Source organism: Falco cherrug, chromosome 4 (genome assembly GCF_023634085.1).
Source record: "Falco cherrug isolate bFalChe1 chromosome 4, bFalChe1.pri, whole genome shotgun sequence".
NCBI classification, from domain to species: Eukaryota; Metazoa; Chordata; class Aves; order Falconiformes; family Falconidae; genus Falco; species Falco cherrug.
In genome coordinates, this window is record NC_073700.1 from 1,577,299 (window position 1) to 1,595,059 (window position 17,761).

Sequence of the window (17,761 nt, forward strand, 5' to 3'; positions counted from 1 at the left end):
ATCTGTTGCCACAGAAAACTGTCCCCCTTCCCTGTCCTGAGCAACACACCCCAAGCGTCCCCTCTAAGAGGACAATAAAGGTGACAGGAAAATGGAGGCTACAGCTCTCTCACAACTCTGCAGGATCCATCAGTGCTAACGCAGCTGGAAAACGAGCCATCCAATTTCCTCAGCCAGAAAATGATGGAAACAGCCAGCCACAAAACTTATTCCGTCTCCTCAGTTAATGTGCCCTTACTCACCTCTTTGGTGAAGCGGTTTGGCCACCACGTGGTGGGAATGAGCTCCTGCAGACCAGCCTCCTCCACACGCAGTGGGCTCTTAATGTAGAAGAACACAACAGAACGGAGCACATCGAAGCTGCAGCCAAGTTAAAGCAAGCACAGAAGCTATGGGAGAAGGTACAGGGCATGCTTCCAGAGCCGTAGTGAGAGACCCCTTTCCAAATCACTCAAAGGTCTGCAAGATGCCCCTTCTCCTAGGAGAAGCCCCACACAGTTATCAGATCAGCTGCCCAAATGCTAGCATAGCAGCTGGACTGCTCTGAAAATGGTTTTGCTCTAAGGATGTTAGGGAGGTCAGCCAGGTAGAAATGAAGTCCTCTGTGTTACCAGGATGAGAACTATATGACACTGCTCCCCCTCCTTAAAGTAGGACTTTGTAGAGAGTGGCATCAGGCAGACAAAGGAGACCTGAGAAATGAGAAAGGACTTCTCAAAGATAGGATGGCTTCTGCTTCCCAGGATCTGCAGATCCTTGAAGTCTCCTTGGCTGCATTATTGAGGGCAGGGAGAACTGAGACTAGAGGAGGCACAAAGGATACAGAACATTGCTGAGTAGGTATTTCCTAGATTTCTCATGCTTCAAGACTGCAATGGTGAGCCGGAGGTAGTGAATCTAGGGAAACAGGAGAAGCAAAAGTGACTCCATCTACAGAAAGGGATACAAGTCCCCGAGAGGTACAGTGTCACAGAACTGCCACCTCTGGATCAAACAATTGCAAAAATCAAAACATTATGTGCCATTGGACAAGGGGACATAACAGAAAATGGCTAGTCACCGATTCCTGGGGATTCAGAATTGCAACTCACTTGTAATCCCAAGTCTGGGATGATGGGGGAGAACCTATAAGCCCGCAGCAGGGACATCAGTAGCTGCTTGAGACACTCGTGCACTTCATATTCCTAAGGAAATAAGAAACACATGAAGAGCATGGAGCTGGGAACAGCTGTAGTTCCCAAGGTGTGACCTTGGAAGGAAGCATTCACTTCTGAACTGAAAAAGCAGGTGCTCTGAACCCTGTGTTTGTCCATCTAACTCCACAGGAGAGAGTCCAAGCAGAAGTTGGTGTCATCACTTTGTTACAAGGAAACAACTTTTTGCACTAGTAAAACCAACCCAGAAGTCATCTACAAAAAGCCGAAGTCCCAGGTCCTATTTAGTCGGGCTGAGTCACTCTTCCTCCCATCCCCTGAACCCACCTAATATAGTGTTGGCAGAACCAACCCCGAAAAAGAAAGTTACTCTTGTATAAATGTGACAACGGAAGAGCTCTCTCTGAGTTGGACTCATAGCCAGCTGGCAGGATGAGAGCCATCTCTTCCACAAACACAGCAGCCCTACCAGGGTCCTCAGCTTCACTTCGAAGATGATGGACCTGAGGGGGTCATGACATTTTTCAATTAAACTTTTCATGACAGCAGACTGGGCCAGGGCCTGTATCTGTTATTTGCCACCCCAAATAACAGTCATGCTGTCTCCAAGCAGATCCCTGGCAATGACTGGCTCTATGTAACTACTCCAGCAGCAGCAGCTTCCCAGAGGCTAGCAATGGCTGCCTCAAACAAGTGTCCCAGGAAGGAGTGACCTCATTCACCTTGGACAGGAAGGGGCATGGGAAGCTGGAGGAGGTTTTTCCCTGTGGTTCTGGAAGTGGTGAGAGTGCAGTGCCCATTTCCACCCCAGTCCTCCACACTCTGATTGATCTCTTGGGGCACATGGTGGCGTTTAAGATCTCCACAGTCACATCAGCATTAACAACATCCAAGAGAGCAAGTCGCTTCTTATTGATAAGTCTGATGTTCCCAAAGCAGGCAGATATTCAACATCAGCAGTTCCTTTAGCAGTAGAAGCTTAGAAATGCCTTGTTAGCTCATTGTCAGTGTCACCATTATCAATTACGCTGCATTCAACCCTCATTCCCTGGGTGCGAAACAGCAGACAGATGAACTAGGTGAGACGGTGGTCTATCACAAAAAAAAGATCTTGTCACCAGGAAGGGGAAGAAGCTGAACACTACCAGCATTTTCTAGGGAAGGCTCCTGTCCTCAGCACTCCCGGGATCTCCCTGTGACCCCTGGCGAGGAACTAGCACCTTAGCAACTCACCTCCATAAGAAGCCACATGAGATCCAGCAGCTGCTGAATAAGGGGATGGGCCTCCACTGCCCCTCCTCGCTCAAGGATGCTCAACAGGAAGGTCATGAGCACATCTTCCACCAGGTACACCTTGCACTGCAGACAGAGAGCCAGGTCAACAGTCCTCTAAGGCACAGTCACTTCCCTGTGAAAGCTGAGGTTTACCTCCCTTGCAAGCACAATAACAACCTACAGAAGCCTGCAACAGGAAGTCAAAACTCACCATAAGAGGGGAGAAATAATTGAAAATGTGGGCTAATGTAATCAACACTGTGGGTTCTCCCTGCAGCTGCCACATGGATGTGTCCTTCTCCACCAGCTTCCCCTCCTGCAATGATAAACCCAGAAAAACATACAGCTTGGATGCCATCCAATCCACCCATGCACCAACAACTGAGCGAACTGGCGGCCCGGAGCAGTCACTGTTTGCTGTCCCACGCCTGCCTGCAGTAAAAACCTTGAACATGGGAATTCAGGATGAAGAGCAGCCAGGCCCATGCCTGTGGAGAGCTGTAGTGCAGTCCAGATGTCAGTTACTATCAGCCAGATGCATGCACCCTGACCACGTTTTTCCAAAAGGGTTCAGGTGTATGTGGTAATTTGTAAATGGGAATCCCTACGGAGGAGGTCAACTAGTAAAGCAGGCCTCCATCCAAAGCAAGACCATAGCAGATGGCATTCCCTATGCTTTTGGCACAAACAGGTCATCTCTTGCTCTAGCAGAAAAAAATGTTTTCTAGCAAACAGCCACAGCCAAAACAGTTCTCAAGGCAGACCCACCAGAATTTCACCACATCACTGCACCAGGACATCAGTTAAAAGTTTAGGATATGAACAAGCTTCTTTCAAGGCTGCAAAATCAAATCCATCAGTTCTGACCCTTACAAACATAATCTCTTGCATACTGGGTATGAAACTTCATAGGACTGAGAACAACAAAGCCCAGTATGATTTAAATTAAATTCTGGAACTATCAGGAATCCCATTTTGCAAGCCGAAGAGCTCCAGGGACATGCATGCCCCGTGCAAAGCATGCAGGCATTTAGACTCTCAGGCATATGGAAACATCTGAGTTGCCAGCATGTGCTGAGAAGTGCAGAACCACATTTCCCAGCATGGTGCCCCACAGATCCACCCGGTGACATTAGCCTACCGTCACATCTATGCCAATATGGATCACATTCTTCAAGTAGCCTAACAGCTTGTGAGCCTTCACTAGGTCTGCAACAGGAGGATCTTGCAAGGGGCGGTAACCTTCCACTGGATATGTAGGCAAGTGTTAAGGTAAAATGTAATATGATCCTCTCAGGACTTTTGTTTGTGCAAGGAAAAGACCGAGTCTCTTATTTTACTTTACACCCACGCATGCCTCAGTCACAGTTCAAACCACAGAGCCTTCTAAATGGATGATAAGCCACAAGCTCTTATTCCCACTTTCTCAATACTGCAAGCAGCAAGTATTTCACACCACGCTTCTGCTCTCATCAGAAAGACTGACAGGAGCCTCCACTACAGCTATCAAGAGGCATACCTGGGACTGCTCTGACTGGAGCTGCAGGTTTCAGCATTTGCACAGGAAGGCAGCAGGCTACGCTAATGCCATGTCAGAGGTCCCACATGGCTGGGAGAGACCAGTGGCCTAGAGGCTCAGCAGCACAGCAGCATTAAGGTTTCCAAAACTGGAGAGTGAGATCTTTGCAGGATTTGAGTGCCTGAGAACAGACAGCCCCCAGCTGCAGCAGTAGCTGCTGATTCAAAGCTGAAAGCAAATCTCATTTCAGGGACCAGCACTGATGTTTGTGTGCCCTGCAGTTCTGCTCCAGCTGAGGGGCAATCTGGTTCTTCTCGCCTTGACCTTGCTCTATGCACAAATGCCAACAGAAGAAGGTGAACCACAGTCAGGTATGTATATTCCACAGCCTCCAAAGATGGTCTCAGGACAGGCTCTTCTCCCTTCAGACCTCCTCTCCCAACATCTAAAGGATATCGGAGTGGACGGCTTCCGAAGTTAAAAGCGACAGACTCTTTGAATGAGAGGCTGATGGCAGGGAAGTAAGCCATTCCAGCACCTCTTGTGATGTTATCGAAAGCGGTTCCCAGAGATATGCCGTTCCTGAAAGAAGAAAAACCCACAAGAGTTTAGTCACAGGAGGAGGGTTTTGAGGTCAACTGGGCAATCCAGGTAGCTGCATTCCCCTCCCAGTAACTTGCCAACACGCACACATCAGTCAGTTATGCCTCCTGTCATTCTTAACCTGGCACACATGCAAACATCGCAGCTTTGCTGAATGGGGAAGCACAGCAGCATTCCTGTTATCATACGACAACACAGGAAGGCACTGGAGTCTGCACAACATGCAGAGCCCACTCAGCTTCAAGAGCAACCCAAATGCTTATGAGATAACTAACCAGCAGGACATTTGAAAGGCAGGTGACATTTTTGGCCTCATCCATTTGATGCTGGTGGAAGGATAATGCTCTCAGTCTACTCTTCTCTAAAAGATGACATGAAGCATCTAACAGTTTTTAATTCCAGATGACTTGCTGCAGGCTGTAGTTTAGGGCCAGGGAACAATTCTTATTCAGGCTGGCCTCTGCTCATTGTGCACAGGAGTTGGAGGCTGGAGATATATCAGCCTTTCCACAGCTCCTTCTGAATCTAGGACAGGCAAGGTCTACAGTGACCACAAAAGCTATCAGCCAGCGCTCACCTGAACTTAGGAGAATCAACAGCCCATTTAGATGGTTTCTGAACCCAAAGCAGAAAAGCAAAGGCTAGAACTACCAAGGAACTTAAAGGAGAGAGGGCAGAAATACAACTCGGCAACTGGCTCAGCAGTGAGGAAACCTTTATGTTACACACAGACATCAACAAAGCAGGGAACTGGACAAAGATGCTTACAGGCAGAAAGCAATGGTGCCCTCATCAAGGTCTATCAGACAGCTGACGATGTCTCCTGCTGCCCAAGACTGCAATAAAGGGAGAAAAAAGGTTAAACACATATCCAGGGTGTTCTCGCATCAGAAGAAAAATTGTACCCCAACCAATCCCTTGTGATTCAGGTTTGAAGAAGAGAGTTCCTTCTCACAGCAGCTCACATAGCATTTTAAGACACTTCTGGAAGCTGCACATAAGCCACTGATTGGGATCTTTTTTCCTCCAGCACTAGGAACATGCACAGGATCAAACATAGCTACAGAGAATCAGGGCCTTCCAGAGACCAACAGCAGCACTGTGCTGGGAATCAGTCTGCTGGGGCTGCCAAACAAAGCACCCTGATAGCATGTCCAGCACCCCTAAAGTACAAACAATTGCTGGCACACTGCCTCCCCGAGAGCATACTGAAGCAGTGAGGACAGCCTGAGGGCATTTCACAAGGCCCAACAGAATCCAGTAGGCAAAAGGAGCCACCTGCTTTCTTCTCCTTACTCTACATTCTGTTCCTGGGAGGACAGCTACTCACTTTGCCATAGTTGGTAGTAGTCACGTTCCACTTGCGCACCCTGTTTCCATCATAAGCATATGAATCTGGTGTATCTCCAACTCCTTCCTGCACCAAGGAAGAAAGATGAGACTCAGACCAGACCAAGCATAGAGGATCCCTCTCACTGCAAGAGCGGCTTTAAGGGGGAGACCAGCAGACAGGGAGAGCAGCTAACAGCACACATGCTCTGCCTGGGAAAAGCCCTCACTCTAGGAGTGAATCCAGCAGCCTGTGATCTTTGGTTCAGAGAAATACAACCCTCCCTACTAATTTTCAAGTTGGAAGAATACTGGCATCCTACACTTCCAACTTCTGGCAAAGCAGCCCCCCCAGATGGCCATCACCTCCTCTCTCACACGTTGCAGAGTGGCAAGTTAGTGAAACTGCAGCTGACATCCCTTCCCAGCACCAAACATCCCACCCGGTACCTGAGAAAAGCTGGCCTGGCCCTGCCTCTCCTGGGCCAAAAATCCCCATAGCACTAGCTGCTGAGGGGTATCCTGAGAGACAGGCTGCCAGTACTGCAGACCTACACACTCTCCACAGACGATGCCAGCTGAAAGTCAACACTTAGCAGTGGCTATGCACTGCAAAAGCACAGCAACACACACAGTGCGCAAGGCTTTCACACTGTGCACCATCCTGTGAACACAGACCAGAAAGTCTATGAAGATTTTTAAAACAGCAGACCTGGTATCTCTAGTGTGTGCTGGGCACAAAATGCCAGCAGGGCATGAGCACAGCGCCGATGTGATACTCCACACTGACCTAAAAAGCACTGGAGGAACAAAGAGCAGCCCTGTGCCATGTGCAGCAGTTACACTACCTCCTGATTAAATCTGCAGTTGAGAGTACACCAGCCGATCTGCATGAGTCCCTGGGAGGAGATGAGCACCTCGTAAATCCATTTCCCTGAAAGCAAAAGAAATGCCACATGGGAAATCCCTGCCACCTGGCTCATTGTTAGAGAAGCCAAACCTGACACTGCTCCCACAGAAATAAATGGGACACACAAAGGAACTTCGGGATATCCCCAGCATTCCCCTCCCACCTCTTCGGCATCACACAATCCTCCATCCTTCTGACTTCCTGGAGAAGCCAGTGGATGAACTGAGGAAGAGGGTGCTCAAGATCTGGAACATATTCAAAATTTACTGAGCTCTCTAGTTGTGTAACTCTCCGTACACTCTTCCCGGGGTCTTTTCTCAAAGCGTTGCTGGTTTAACTCCTTACCTTTATACACGCATGTTGTGGCCCTGATGGACCCAAAGTTACTGTGGCCAATCACCTGGACCAACAAACAGAAGACATTTTAAAGTCAGGCAAAAAGGTAGGTTTGCTCAGCCCTACCCATTCTCTCCATCCTAGCCCTCAAAACCAAAGCCAGATGGAGAGCTATTCACAAGTACAGTGTAGGGAAGAGACAGGACATCTTCCCCATCCCAGAAGCTCTACTTGATGCCAACAGGCCCTGAGGAACCATCCAGGTCCTTCCCACAGCTCATCTGTACTTGATAAACCCCAGTGAAGCATGCAGCTCAGCAGCAGTACGAGGACAACATGGTGACAGACAGGTTCCCAGTGAATTGTGACAAGTATACAAAAGTGACTATTATATAGGAAAGAATTTGAATCCTGGACAAGTCACAACAAAACTAGAGATTCAGGGTGTCCAGACTAAAGCCCAGGACTGGCAGGTAACATGCTGCCCAGGAACTGAACCCTATTAACTCCTGACTCTCTCAGTCTCAGGACAGACCATGAAGATACAAAGGTAGCAACAAGGAATTCACAGGCAAGACAGTCTGATCCTATATGAAGGTAAATTCTAGGTACAGCCAAGGTAAGTTACGGCAGGTAGTTAATGGGAAAAGGGAGACCAGGGCAGCCTCTTCTGCTACAGGTAAAAAAGGGTACACAGATTACAGAGGGAATGAGCACAGGAGCATGGGATGTGTGTGCTCAGGAAGGGGTGAAAGCAGTGCAGAAATTACTGAAGTAGGAAAGGATCAGTGGATTCTTTCAGCTGATTTTCTGCATGAGAAACATCAGCTAAAGAACAAGCGGGGAGCTAGTGTAAGCAAAGGAGAAAGGAAAGCCTCAGCTTTAGCCTCTTGCCATCATTAGAGAAGACCGGCAGGAAGGAAGAGGCAGTCTGCTGGAGGGAGGGACAGGAAAGCTGGCTGCTGGCCTTTCCTCTGCTTAGCCAAGCTCTTCAGCGAGCCCCTAGGCCAGGGTAATCCTTTCACTTCCTCACAGCTCCACTCAGAGCTTGCTGAGATTTAGGGGTACTGTTAGACCTTTTCCCAGGAGAGCTCATTTCCTCCAGGATCCTGCAGCTTTCTGGGTAGACTCCATTTACAATACTCTACAAAGCCAGTGACAGGGATCTGTTATGAAGAACAAACGAAGAAGCCCCAAGTGCTATTAGTCCCACAAGACCATTTTCTGCTGCACCCAGCATCACACTCACCCCAAGTAAGTCATCATCAACGAGCAGGAGTCCCTCAAAACCACTCGTGTGGTCCAACACCACAGTAAAGGGACCAAGCCGACCCTCTGCTACCTGATCTGAAAGAAGAGTTGCAGAAAACCCGTTAGGGGATGTTGTGCAGGATTTAACTGTACACTTGATAAATGCCTCCAGCTAGACGACAACAGCACCAGGGTTCTGCTACAGTGGAGGAAGACTAAAATAGTGTTACCCAGGTTAGACCAGGTCTCCTCACTGGCAGACACCAGTGAGATTTAAAATGAACTTTTCACAGTAACGTGCAAGATCTTAGCTCTGCAGCATTCCAGTCATATGTTAAGTTTTCCACATCGCCTGAGAATTTTACTTTGGCAAAACTCAAAGACCAAACTAAAGTCTGAGCCAAATGTTTGGCCAACATACCATGCTTTGATTGCAGACAGCAAGAAAAATTCTTCTTTTTAGGAGAGGAGCCAGGTTGTATCTTGCCACATCCTGACTCATTTGGTGAAATGGATGCTAGCAAGAATACAGGCAACTGCCCAAGGCCCAAAGTGAATACCTACAGTGGAGGCCAGTATGCAAAAATTGTCAAGAAGCCTCTGCATTTCCCACTGAGGATAGCACTGCACACTGCTGGTCACAGCAATGGCTCTGAATATCATTATCAGTGAAACACCTCCAACATAAGCCCCAAAACTGCTTTTCCAGGCATTTTTGCCTAGAAATATGCCTCCTCAATCTGCAAGCAGGCCTGCTCTGGGGCTGGCTGACAAGCCACTCGCAAGCAGGATTTAAAGGCACAATAAATTAGAGCACAGGAGGGCAGAACAATGCTCACTCAGGGAACTGCCTTTCGTGATACAACTTGTCCTTTCAATTAAGCAGCACAAGCAGAAGCACAAATTGGACAAACACTCAGTGTTCTCTTACCTCGACTGTCTTCAGAGCTATTCTCCTCTGCTAGCAACCGGTCAAGGTGCTCCTGCAGGTTCTGGAAAGTCAGGTGCTTTCTAGGGAATAAACATGCACAGGAGCTCTTCAGAAAACTCTGTCTCCCAGGTTTTAAAGAGTGGCAGCCCAGACACGTGTCTGCACAATCCTGCACTGTGAAATGTGAACTGGGAAACTCTGTCAGTGTTTCTTGCCACGAATCTGAGGAATTTGCTGCCCAGCGTGTTGGGGCAATGAATGAACCGAGGACTAAATACAGTGTGAACAAGAAAAATAGTTAACAAAGGATCCTAAAGTCTACGGTCTGCTCAGGAGTATGTTGTGGCAGTAAGAAAACTGTACTATGGTACAGTGGCAGTAAGAAACCAGCTGTACTGCCAACAGCTGTGGACCATGACTTTGCTGCAGTCAGCATCATACAAACACGGCGTAAGTCAGGATTTGGCTTTTCCCCCCCAAGTATTTCATAATACAAAAGAAGAGAGAAGATCACACCAGCAGCTGTAGCAGTTCAGAAAAAGGTCAGGCTAGCCCAGCATCCTCTCTCTGACAACAGCCAAACCCATTCTGTTTTCATACTAAGGAGAAGTCTCTCATGCACCCGCTCTGGGCCACTATTTTAGAGAACTTTCTCATACTGCCCTCCCCTAGTTCTCCTTTTTCAAGGCTAGTTTACTTAGCTGTTCCTTGTACAAGAGCCATTCCAGACATCTGACTTGCTCTTACCCTTCCTCAAAACCTCTGCAGCTCTAAAACACCCTTTTAGAGTTGGCGAGACCAGAACCACATGATACTCGAGATGGGGTTAAACCACAAATTTATTCAGTGGCATAATGATTGTACTTACCCTACATCCCTTTCCTAACAATTCCTAACTTTCTACTTTCTTTTTCTGACTTAATATTCCCACCCCAACCTCATTCCTACACAGTAAAAATCAACTCAGGGTCTATCATTTTATGCACAATGTTGAGGCTGATCCCCTTTCAATCCATCGCTTTGCATTTCCCTACACTGAGTTTCATAGACTGTTTCACTATTCAGTCAATATCACAGCCACCTTACCTTTACATTGCTCTAAATAGCTTTGTAACCGCAGCAAACTTTCCCACCTCATGCTCTCTCCCTTTCCAAGTCTCCCAAGGATACACAGAACAACACAGGTCGTGTTGCAGGTCTTTGAGGGACCCCAGCAGGACCTCCTTTCACTGTGAGAGTCGCTAGTTGTTCCTATCCCTGCTTCCCATTTCCAAAGCCATCTGTGGAACAACTTCCCACTTCTCCAGGACTAGGCGTTTCCTAAGACTGGTGACAGACCTTTTGAAAGCCTGATGGATGTGAAAATGCACAGAAATGGAATCAAAGCATCAGTTTTTGTTGGCATGAGAGAGGGCAGCTTCAGCAAAGCAGCTTAATCAGCAGCTAGCATGGAGAAGTTCTGGAAGAAGAAGAACATGAGACAGCCAGAGAGATGTCTGCAGTGAGCTCCTCTATGGGGAATTTAGGCCTCTAAAGACAAAATGTCATACCATAAAAGTTGCTCTCAACTGGCAAATGTTATTTTCAAGACCTATTTGACTGCTAGTGGGCTTTCTACCAAATAGCCAAGTCCAGAAAAGGGGTGGAAAGCAGGAAAAAAAGAAAAGGAGACCAGTCCAACAAACTATCAGTTCTGTGCTTTCAAGTCATTAATCACAAGGCAAACAAATTAGAGATACTGAAAACCAAAATGCTCAGGCAGATGGAATATTCCAAGGCATGCTGGCAGGAAAGCTCATGGCAAAGTAATATGACCCACTTTGCCTTCCCCCTGCCATAACCCTAGCTCACCAAGAGTGGAGAGGGCCAAGAGCTATTTTTAGCAGCTCTGAGCTCACATTTGAGCTGGCAGTACTAAGTATAGCCAGTGGAATGTGACCCAAGACACGCTGCAGCACCGCCAACCAGCAGGAGCTACATGCCTGCCTTGCTATACCACACTCATACCTGCCCTGAACCTGTCTGACTTGCCTCGGGCAAAAGAGCTAAATGCAAGGGAAATTTTTCTCATCCAAAGCTACAAGTTTCTGGGCTACAAGGTGAAGGAGAACTGAAAACAAATAGAAGAAAACAGACACTAAACAGGAATTTTGTATTTCTTTTCCTTTGGTGACTCGTAATAATAAAAGTACCAACAGTTCCACAGCCTGAGAAATGTGTGGTATTCTGTAGGTCAGTAATAGCCTTGCCTTTAGTTTACAGGGCACTGACGACCTCTCTTTCATTCCTGTACCTAAAACCTGTGCATTTTGCACTTCCTCACAAGTAAAGAGGGAACAGGAATAAGGTGAATGCCTGCTTGCCTATTTATTTTAGAAATATTGCCTAATGATTTTTTATATGGGGTTTTTCATGCAAAAAACCTGAAGAATACTTCCTAGCAAGCCCTGCAATTTGAAAAAGCCACTAAAGGACAAGACCTAAGAGTAATTTCTATAACATGGTGCTGCTGTGCTTTCAACAAAGATCTCTGTGCGGCACTAAAAGATCTCTCCTTTCACCGCAGTGCTGTATATCTGGGGACTGATACAGCATCGCTTGCCATCTAATGAATGAGAAGAAGTCTGATACCTGTAAGCAGCTGCAGGCTGGTTCCCATCAGCATTGGTAAAGACACGATGTAGATAATCATTCAGCAGCCTGCTGTTCACAATCCCTTGTTTAAAACAGAAAGGAAATAAGCTTAGGGAGTCAGGAGGTAAACTCAAACGTTACTTTCACGTACAAGCAAGAAACTGGTAACTATGGGAAAATTATGTTCAAATTTGGAGATCAACACAGTGGAAAATGCAGGTTCAAGAAGTCATTCACTGTCTTACTGTCTTCATTAGCAGCCCTAGAGTCCAGCATTATGGGTTGCATCTCCACAAGGGCTCTTTCCTATTCGCGCTGATCTATGATAGCAAATGGGAGTCTATAAATTGGTCCCCACAGGTGGAACTAGATCCTTAGGAATCCTGCTGTACTACTTCCAGATAAAGTAACTTCAACAGCTGGAGGTGGGAATCCGATTTAATTTCCAAAAAATGAAAGTCTTATCACTATTGCAATTCCCAATGTCCTATTTGTACCTGGGACACTTTAAGTAGCTACATCTCTTAACTGTGCTACAAGATGCTGATGAGATAGAAAGACTTGCAAATGCAGTCCATCTCATCTAACCCACAGTCCTCTTCAATGATGGATGCCTCACTTTAGCTTTCATTGTACAAAACAATCCCTAGTGTCACGCTGATGCAGCATGCTTTATTTCTGGGTGCAACAGTGCCCTCAAATGCCAGATTTGTGGTCTCGTAAGCACACTTCGGCTGGACTGGTGACTATAAAAGAAAACAGGCTGCCTAAAAGGTACCCAAATTTCCCAGAAAAGGATTAATCTGAGAACTTGACAGACAAGCCGTTCATCCTGGAAGGCGAACTCCCTAAGTCAGATGGGACAAAGGCAGGCAACTTGACATTCTCCAGCCTCACTAGGCACGGCTGTGTGTTGAACAAAGGGCACTGTGACATGAGGTTCTGGAGTCCTTCGTACTACAGGAACGACCCTTCCAACATCTCATCTCAGTTCAGGGATTTACTCAGTTTCAGGCCCCCCACACCTCACACCCCACACCTCAGCATGATAACTGCAACTGGAAGGCAGCTGATCTCAAGTGAGGCAAATGGTGCTCACTCAGTTCACAGCAGTCCTGCTTTTACACAGCACATATAGGCCCATACCTGTGACTCTGGCCTTCTCTGGCTCAGTGCTCAGCCTGTAGTTCTTCCTTGAGAAAGCAGTCCCAGCACCCCTCGACGTCATTCTTCACAGGCACCACTTCCAGAGCCGACATAAGACAGACAGATGCCTAGAACAAAACTCACTGGGGAGGACGCTGCCTTTAGACTTCTCCCTTTCTTGGAGGTTGATGTACCTGGATTGAACAACAGGGATAAGTCAAAAAACAGCCAGAGTCCTCACATTAACAACATCTTACAAGAGCCCAAAGCCAACTAACTGCCAACCCTGCTCTCAGTCCCACCTGTCCAACAGCTCAAAATCTTCCCAAAGCAGACAAGGCATTATGCCACACTGCAGACAACCACACAGACCCCACTCCAACCAAAGGCACAGGCATAACCAAGCCAGAAACACAGGCAACCTTTGCACCAAGTTTAAGCCAGAAGCACTGAGCCAGCATAGGGCCATATCTACCACCACTGCCAAACACTGCTGAAACTGGCAACTGCATCACACTTCTACTTATGCCCTGATGAGACACTTCCACCTTTCTCTCCCACATTATATTCTTCAGACAGGAACACACACCTGGTTAATCTGTTCAACAGGTTATTAGATTATTCCGCTATCCAAAACAGAAGGAGAAGGAATGAGACAAATGCAAGTGAACTGGACTACAAAAGAATATAACTGACTACAAAGCAAAAGACCCAGGTGCCAATTTTATAAGGACAAAAGCAGATGCAGGTAGAAGTAGGCAGAAGTGTTTCCAGGTGAAAACCTACCACATGACTAAACATTCATGACCCTTCCTGGTATCACTAGAATGCAGAGTGCTATCAGAGCTGATCTGACACATGCCAGGACAAAATGAATAAATTCAGGTTGCTAGTTCCATCTAGTTTCAAAAAGTTCCTGTTTCCAATTGCCCCAATAGCTGACCATCACTGGAAGTCCCTCTCGTTCACTAGACAGCCATCTGACAAATCGCTTTATGACACACAGAGCAACAGGAATATGCAACAGGAGCAAAGGCTGTGGGAATTAAATGCTTGTTGGCAATCTCATACAGAGCAGAGCAGAACCTAAGGTGAACCCAAGAAAAGTTAGTGACCTTGCCAAGTGATGCAAATACCACCATAAGTCCACTGGCAGACAATCACTTGGGTTTCTGCTAGATTCAGGAAAGAATTTCCTGAAGTCCCTTTCCTCAGGGCCACCCCAGCATCCAGCAGTGGAGCAGTGCTGCCTGGTGTCCCTCCTGCAGCACTGCCAAGCAAAACTGCACGAATAAAGCAAAAACCAGCCCGGATCAATGGCCTTGAACAACCTGCATCAGAGACTCTAAACAAGGAATAAACCAATTAAACTATAAATAGAAACACATCATTTACTATCAAAGCAGAGCAGACAGCAAATGTGTGCTATCCTAAATGCACTCTGAACGTGAAAGACATAATTTCACCTCAGTCAGGACAAGTTCAAAACACCTGAGAGTGGTGTGGAGTACCCCTAGCTCCTCCCAAGGGTAGCCAGCCCAGTACCCATGCTGCTGAAACAGCCTGAATGCCCAGGCAGCAAGCACAGCATGGTCGCACTGGCACCCTATGAGATGCACTGCTGGCACTGCTGCAGTGCCAGGGTTGGTTTTGTTTTTCAGTTGCAGCAGATGCTGCTTTCAACAGGTCAGAGTAAGGGCAGAGAAGGGAGGCGGGGCACATCTGCCCCTTTGCTGCTCCCATGTGCAATTCACGACACTGGCCCCAGCAAAGGCACCCAGCCCTGACTCCATGGGTTGAACTCCTGTCTCTGAGTAATGGCAAGTGGCTTCCAGCAGAAGGGCAGAATAAACAAGACGGGTGCAGCCAGAGCTTAAATGGAGCCAACTGGAGGCAGGCGTGGAGGCTGGGAAGCCGGGCCAGCAAACCCAGCTTTGTCCAGCAGCTGCTGACCGAGCCCCTCCTGCTCTCGGCAGGGCAGCGGGGCCGAGGCTGGGGGGACAGCCGGGGACAGAGGCCTCTGCGCTGCTCGCGAACCTGCTCCGCGTTAATCTGGAGCACGGGTCTGTTGCACCCCTAACCTGGCAGGACCCCCAAACCAGAAATACCGGGCAGCATTGCCCCAATTCAGGAACTGACGGCAAAGCCAGGCCCACCCCGAAGCTGGCAGCGAACACCCAAACTCAGAGACCCCCGCTCCACTGGGCAGCACGCCCCGCAGCCACAGGCACCCCACAAGCCGGGAAACACCCGCCATGCCCACAAACACCCCCAAACCCAGGGGCGCCACTACACCTGCCCGCCAGCCCCAAAGCCCACAGAGCCCTGCCAGGCGCGGGAGCACCCCCCGATGGGGCGCCTGTGCCACAAAACCGGCCGACACCCCCCGCGACAGGCCGCACACCCGAGACCACCCCCGCCCGGCCCCAGAACCGCGACGGCAGCGGCAGTAACGGGCCGGGCCCAGAGAGGGCCCCGCCAATGTCAGAGGCGAGGACCCCGGGGCGGCCCAGGCCCGACGGCCGCGCACTCACCGCCGGCCCAGCCGCGCCGCCGCCGCCGCCGCCGCGCTACGGAGCGCCGCGAGGGCCATGCGAGCGCGCGGCGCAGCCCGCGTTGCCGGGAGACGCGCTGGGGGCCGGGCGGGCCGCGCCGAGGGGCCCGTGCGCTCGGGCAGAGCCGGGCCGGGCCCGCCTCCCGCGGCCAAGGGCAGGGACCCCGGCTCCGCGGCTGCGGGTGACCTTCCCCCGGGGAAACCGAGCCCGGAAGCACGCGGCCGTGGCGCTGGACAGTCAGGGCTGCGGGGGAGCCGTGGGAAGGCCCCGATCCTGCCTGACTGGCAGTGCTGGGGCTGCTGGTCCCGAGTGCTGGGCAGTCATGGGACGGATCCAGCACTGCCTGGCTGGGGGTGCTGCTCTCAGCACATGGTGCTGTTACGTGGCTACTCTCTTGGTGTTTTCTGGGCCTGCTATAGGGTTTTGGGGCCCGATGTTGCAAGCGGGAGCGGTGTCGCGTCCGCATGGGCCCAGCATGGCCGGAGCGGCTGTCGCTCTTGAGCTGTGCAGAGCTGCTGGAGGGTCCCGATGGCAGCTGGCTGGCACTGCTGGAACTGCTGGCCTCGGGTGTGGAGGAGCCGTGGGAAGGCCCCAGTTCTGCCCGGCTGGCAGTGCTGGGGCCTGCGAGGTCGGAGCTGGCACTGCAGGCTGTAATGGGAAGCAGGAAGGTCAAAGGCAGAGCCCCCCAGTGCCAGGCAGGACAGGCCAGAGCAATGCCCCCAGGCCTCCTGGAGAAGAGAGACTCTGCCAAGCCCACCCTGGGCACCCAGGCTACTGCTGCCAGGCCTTGGCTGGCTGCTGGCCCCAGCCCGGGGCTGCCTGGTTGCTTTGTCTCTTAGCAGCGCCCAGGCCAGCACAGCTCTTGCACTCCCGGCTAGTAGTGGTGTGCTTCACAAAGGAGCAGCATCTGTGGGTGCCCTCAGCAGCGCAGGAGCAGCACAGGAGCAGTTGCCAGGGCCTGGGGAACAAACGGGTTCGGCTCTCAGGACAAAGTGACCGCAGCACTGGACTGTCCAGCAGAGCTCTTGTTCTCAGTGCTCTTCTGCTTCGAGCCCTTGTCGAGTCAGAGATCCCGTGCAGTGCCCCGGGGTGCAGCTTTGGCAACTCACCCCTCTTCCTCTGCCAGCTCCCTGCCTCCTGGACAAAGGCACTCACTGGCATCGCAGCGCCTGTGCCTCTCATTGAATGCTGCGTTTACCCTCGGCAACTGGCTGTACCTGTGCTAGCTACAGGCAGCTGAGGGAACCATTTCATTAATCCCTAGGGGGTCTTTGGCAATGGTGCTGCAGGACAAGCTTTGATCCACAAGCAGGAGTCCCCAGCGAAAAGCAGCCCAGGCTGTGGGTTCAGATGAGTGCCCAGGCAGCAGGGACATTTCCTCACCAGGCACGACGACTGAAGCTGCCAGGTGTGACGAGTGCACCTGTCCAACCGGGTGAGCAGTACTTTGGTTCAGGCATCAGCCCACAAGTAGGCCTGACTGAAATCAGCCCTGCTGTGCAAACCTTGGGAATTGTGCTAGGCCGTATCTTCTCAGGAGCTGAGGAGTCTAGGCCATGCCTTATCAGGAACTAACAGTACAAGCCTGAGCTGGGACTGGACAAAACTCAAACTGCTACAGCTGCACTCTTGCACATACACCAAAGGGTGGGTTGACTGCAATACAATCACTTTATGCTATAAATATCTGTCATACCACCACACAAACCCCTACACACCCTGCATAGAGCCCACTGAGCTCTCCTGTATGGCAGTGGGCTGCATGATCGTGATCCACCCCTTGAGCAGTGATGCCTCTCAAGGTTACTTCTTGAGGTGAAGAGACCCCTGACCCAGCATCTGATCTCTGTAACGAGGTAAGTGACATTTCACATTAGGCCTAGAAGCATATTGTATGCAAGCAGTATTTATAGATCCAGCTATAGCATAATTATGAGAAGCGTCAGAAGTAGAAGAGTATGTAACTGCTGCCTAAATCATGATCTAAATTGACATTTAAACCACTGTCTAACAACTGTTCAGCACTTGCAGGTGATGTGGCAGTTGGAGGCTGTCTTAGGTATAGTGACCATGAAATGATGGAGCTCCTTTCCTTCCTCATTGTCTCTTTGCTGCCAG

The 17,761-nt window shown here is 49.7% G+C and overlaps 2 protein-coding genes across 2 annotated transcripts in view; both read right to left on the bottom strand.

Annotated features, from left to right (window-relative positions):
* The window catches only part of RNF123 (ring finger protein 123), a 51,827-nt gene extending 36,211 nt beyond the window's left edge, over positions 1 to 15,616 (bottom strand). The window contains exons 1-15 of the mRNA XM_055708658.1: positions 13,089 to 15,616; positions 11,940 to 12,024; positions 9,309 to 9,388; positions 8,376 to 8,473; positions 7,136 to 7,190; positions 6,729 to 6,814; positions 5,882 to 5,968; positions 5,320 to 5,387; positions 4,405 to 4,530; positions 3,571 to 3,685; positions 2,641 to 2,745; positions 2,388 to 2,513; positions 1,092 to 1,184; positions 824 to 897; positions 243 to 360 (exon numbers count right to left, since the gene is read on the bottom strand). Of these exons, the coding sequence (XP_055564633.1) occupies positions 243 to 360; positions 824 to 897; positions 1,092 to 1,184; positions 2,388 to 2,513; positions 2,641 to 2,745; positions 3,571 to 3,685; positions 4,405 to 4,530; positions 5,320 to 5,387; positions 5,882 to 5,968; positions 6,729 to 6,814; positions 7,136 to 7,190; positions 8,376 to 8,473; positions 9,309 to 9,388; positions 11,940 to 12,024; positions 13,089 to 13,170 (1,398 nt within the window). The 5' untranslated portion in view covers positions 13,171 to 15,616. The remainder of the gene's footprint in view (positions 1 to 242; positions 361 to 823; positions 898 to 1,091; positions 1,185 to 2,387; positions 2,514 to 2,640; positions 2,746 to 3,570; positions 3,686 to 4,404; positions 4,531 to 5,319; positions 5,388 to 5,881; positions 5,969 to 6,728; positions 6,815 to 7,135; positions 7,191 to 8,375; positions 8,474 to 9,308; positions 9,389 to 11,939; positions 12,025 to 13,088) is intronic.
* Positions 15,573 to 17,407, bottom strand: LOC114017311 (pineapple eye protein-like). The gene is made up of 4 exons (XM_055710141.1): positions 17,362 to 17,407; positions 16,753 to 16,831; positions 16,488 to 16,601; positions 15,573 to 16,296 (listed from the first exon to the last, which is right to left on the bottom strand). Exons 1-4 carry the CDS (start codon positions 17,405 to 17,407, stop codon positions 15,573 to 15,575), a joined length of 963 nt encoding a protein of 320 aa, XP_055566116.1.
* Between the last annotated feature and the right edge of the window lie 354 nt (positions 17,408 to 17,761).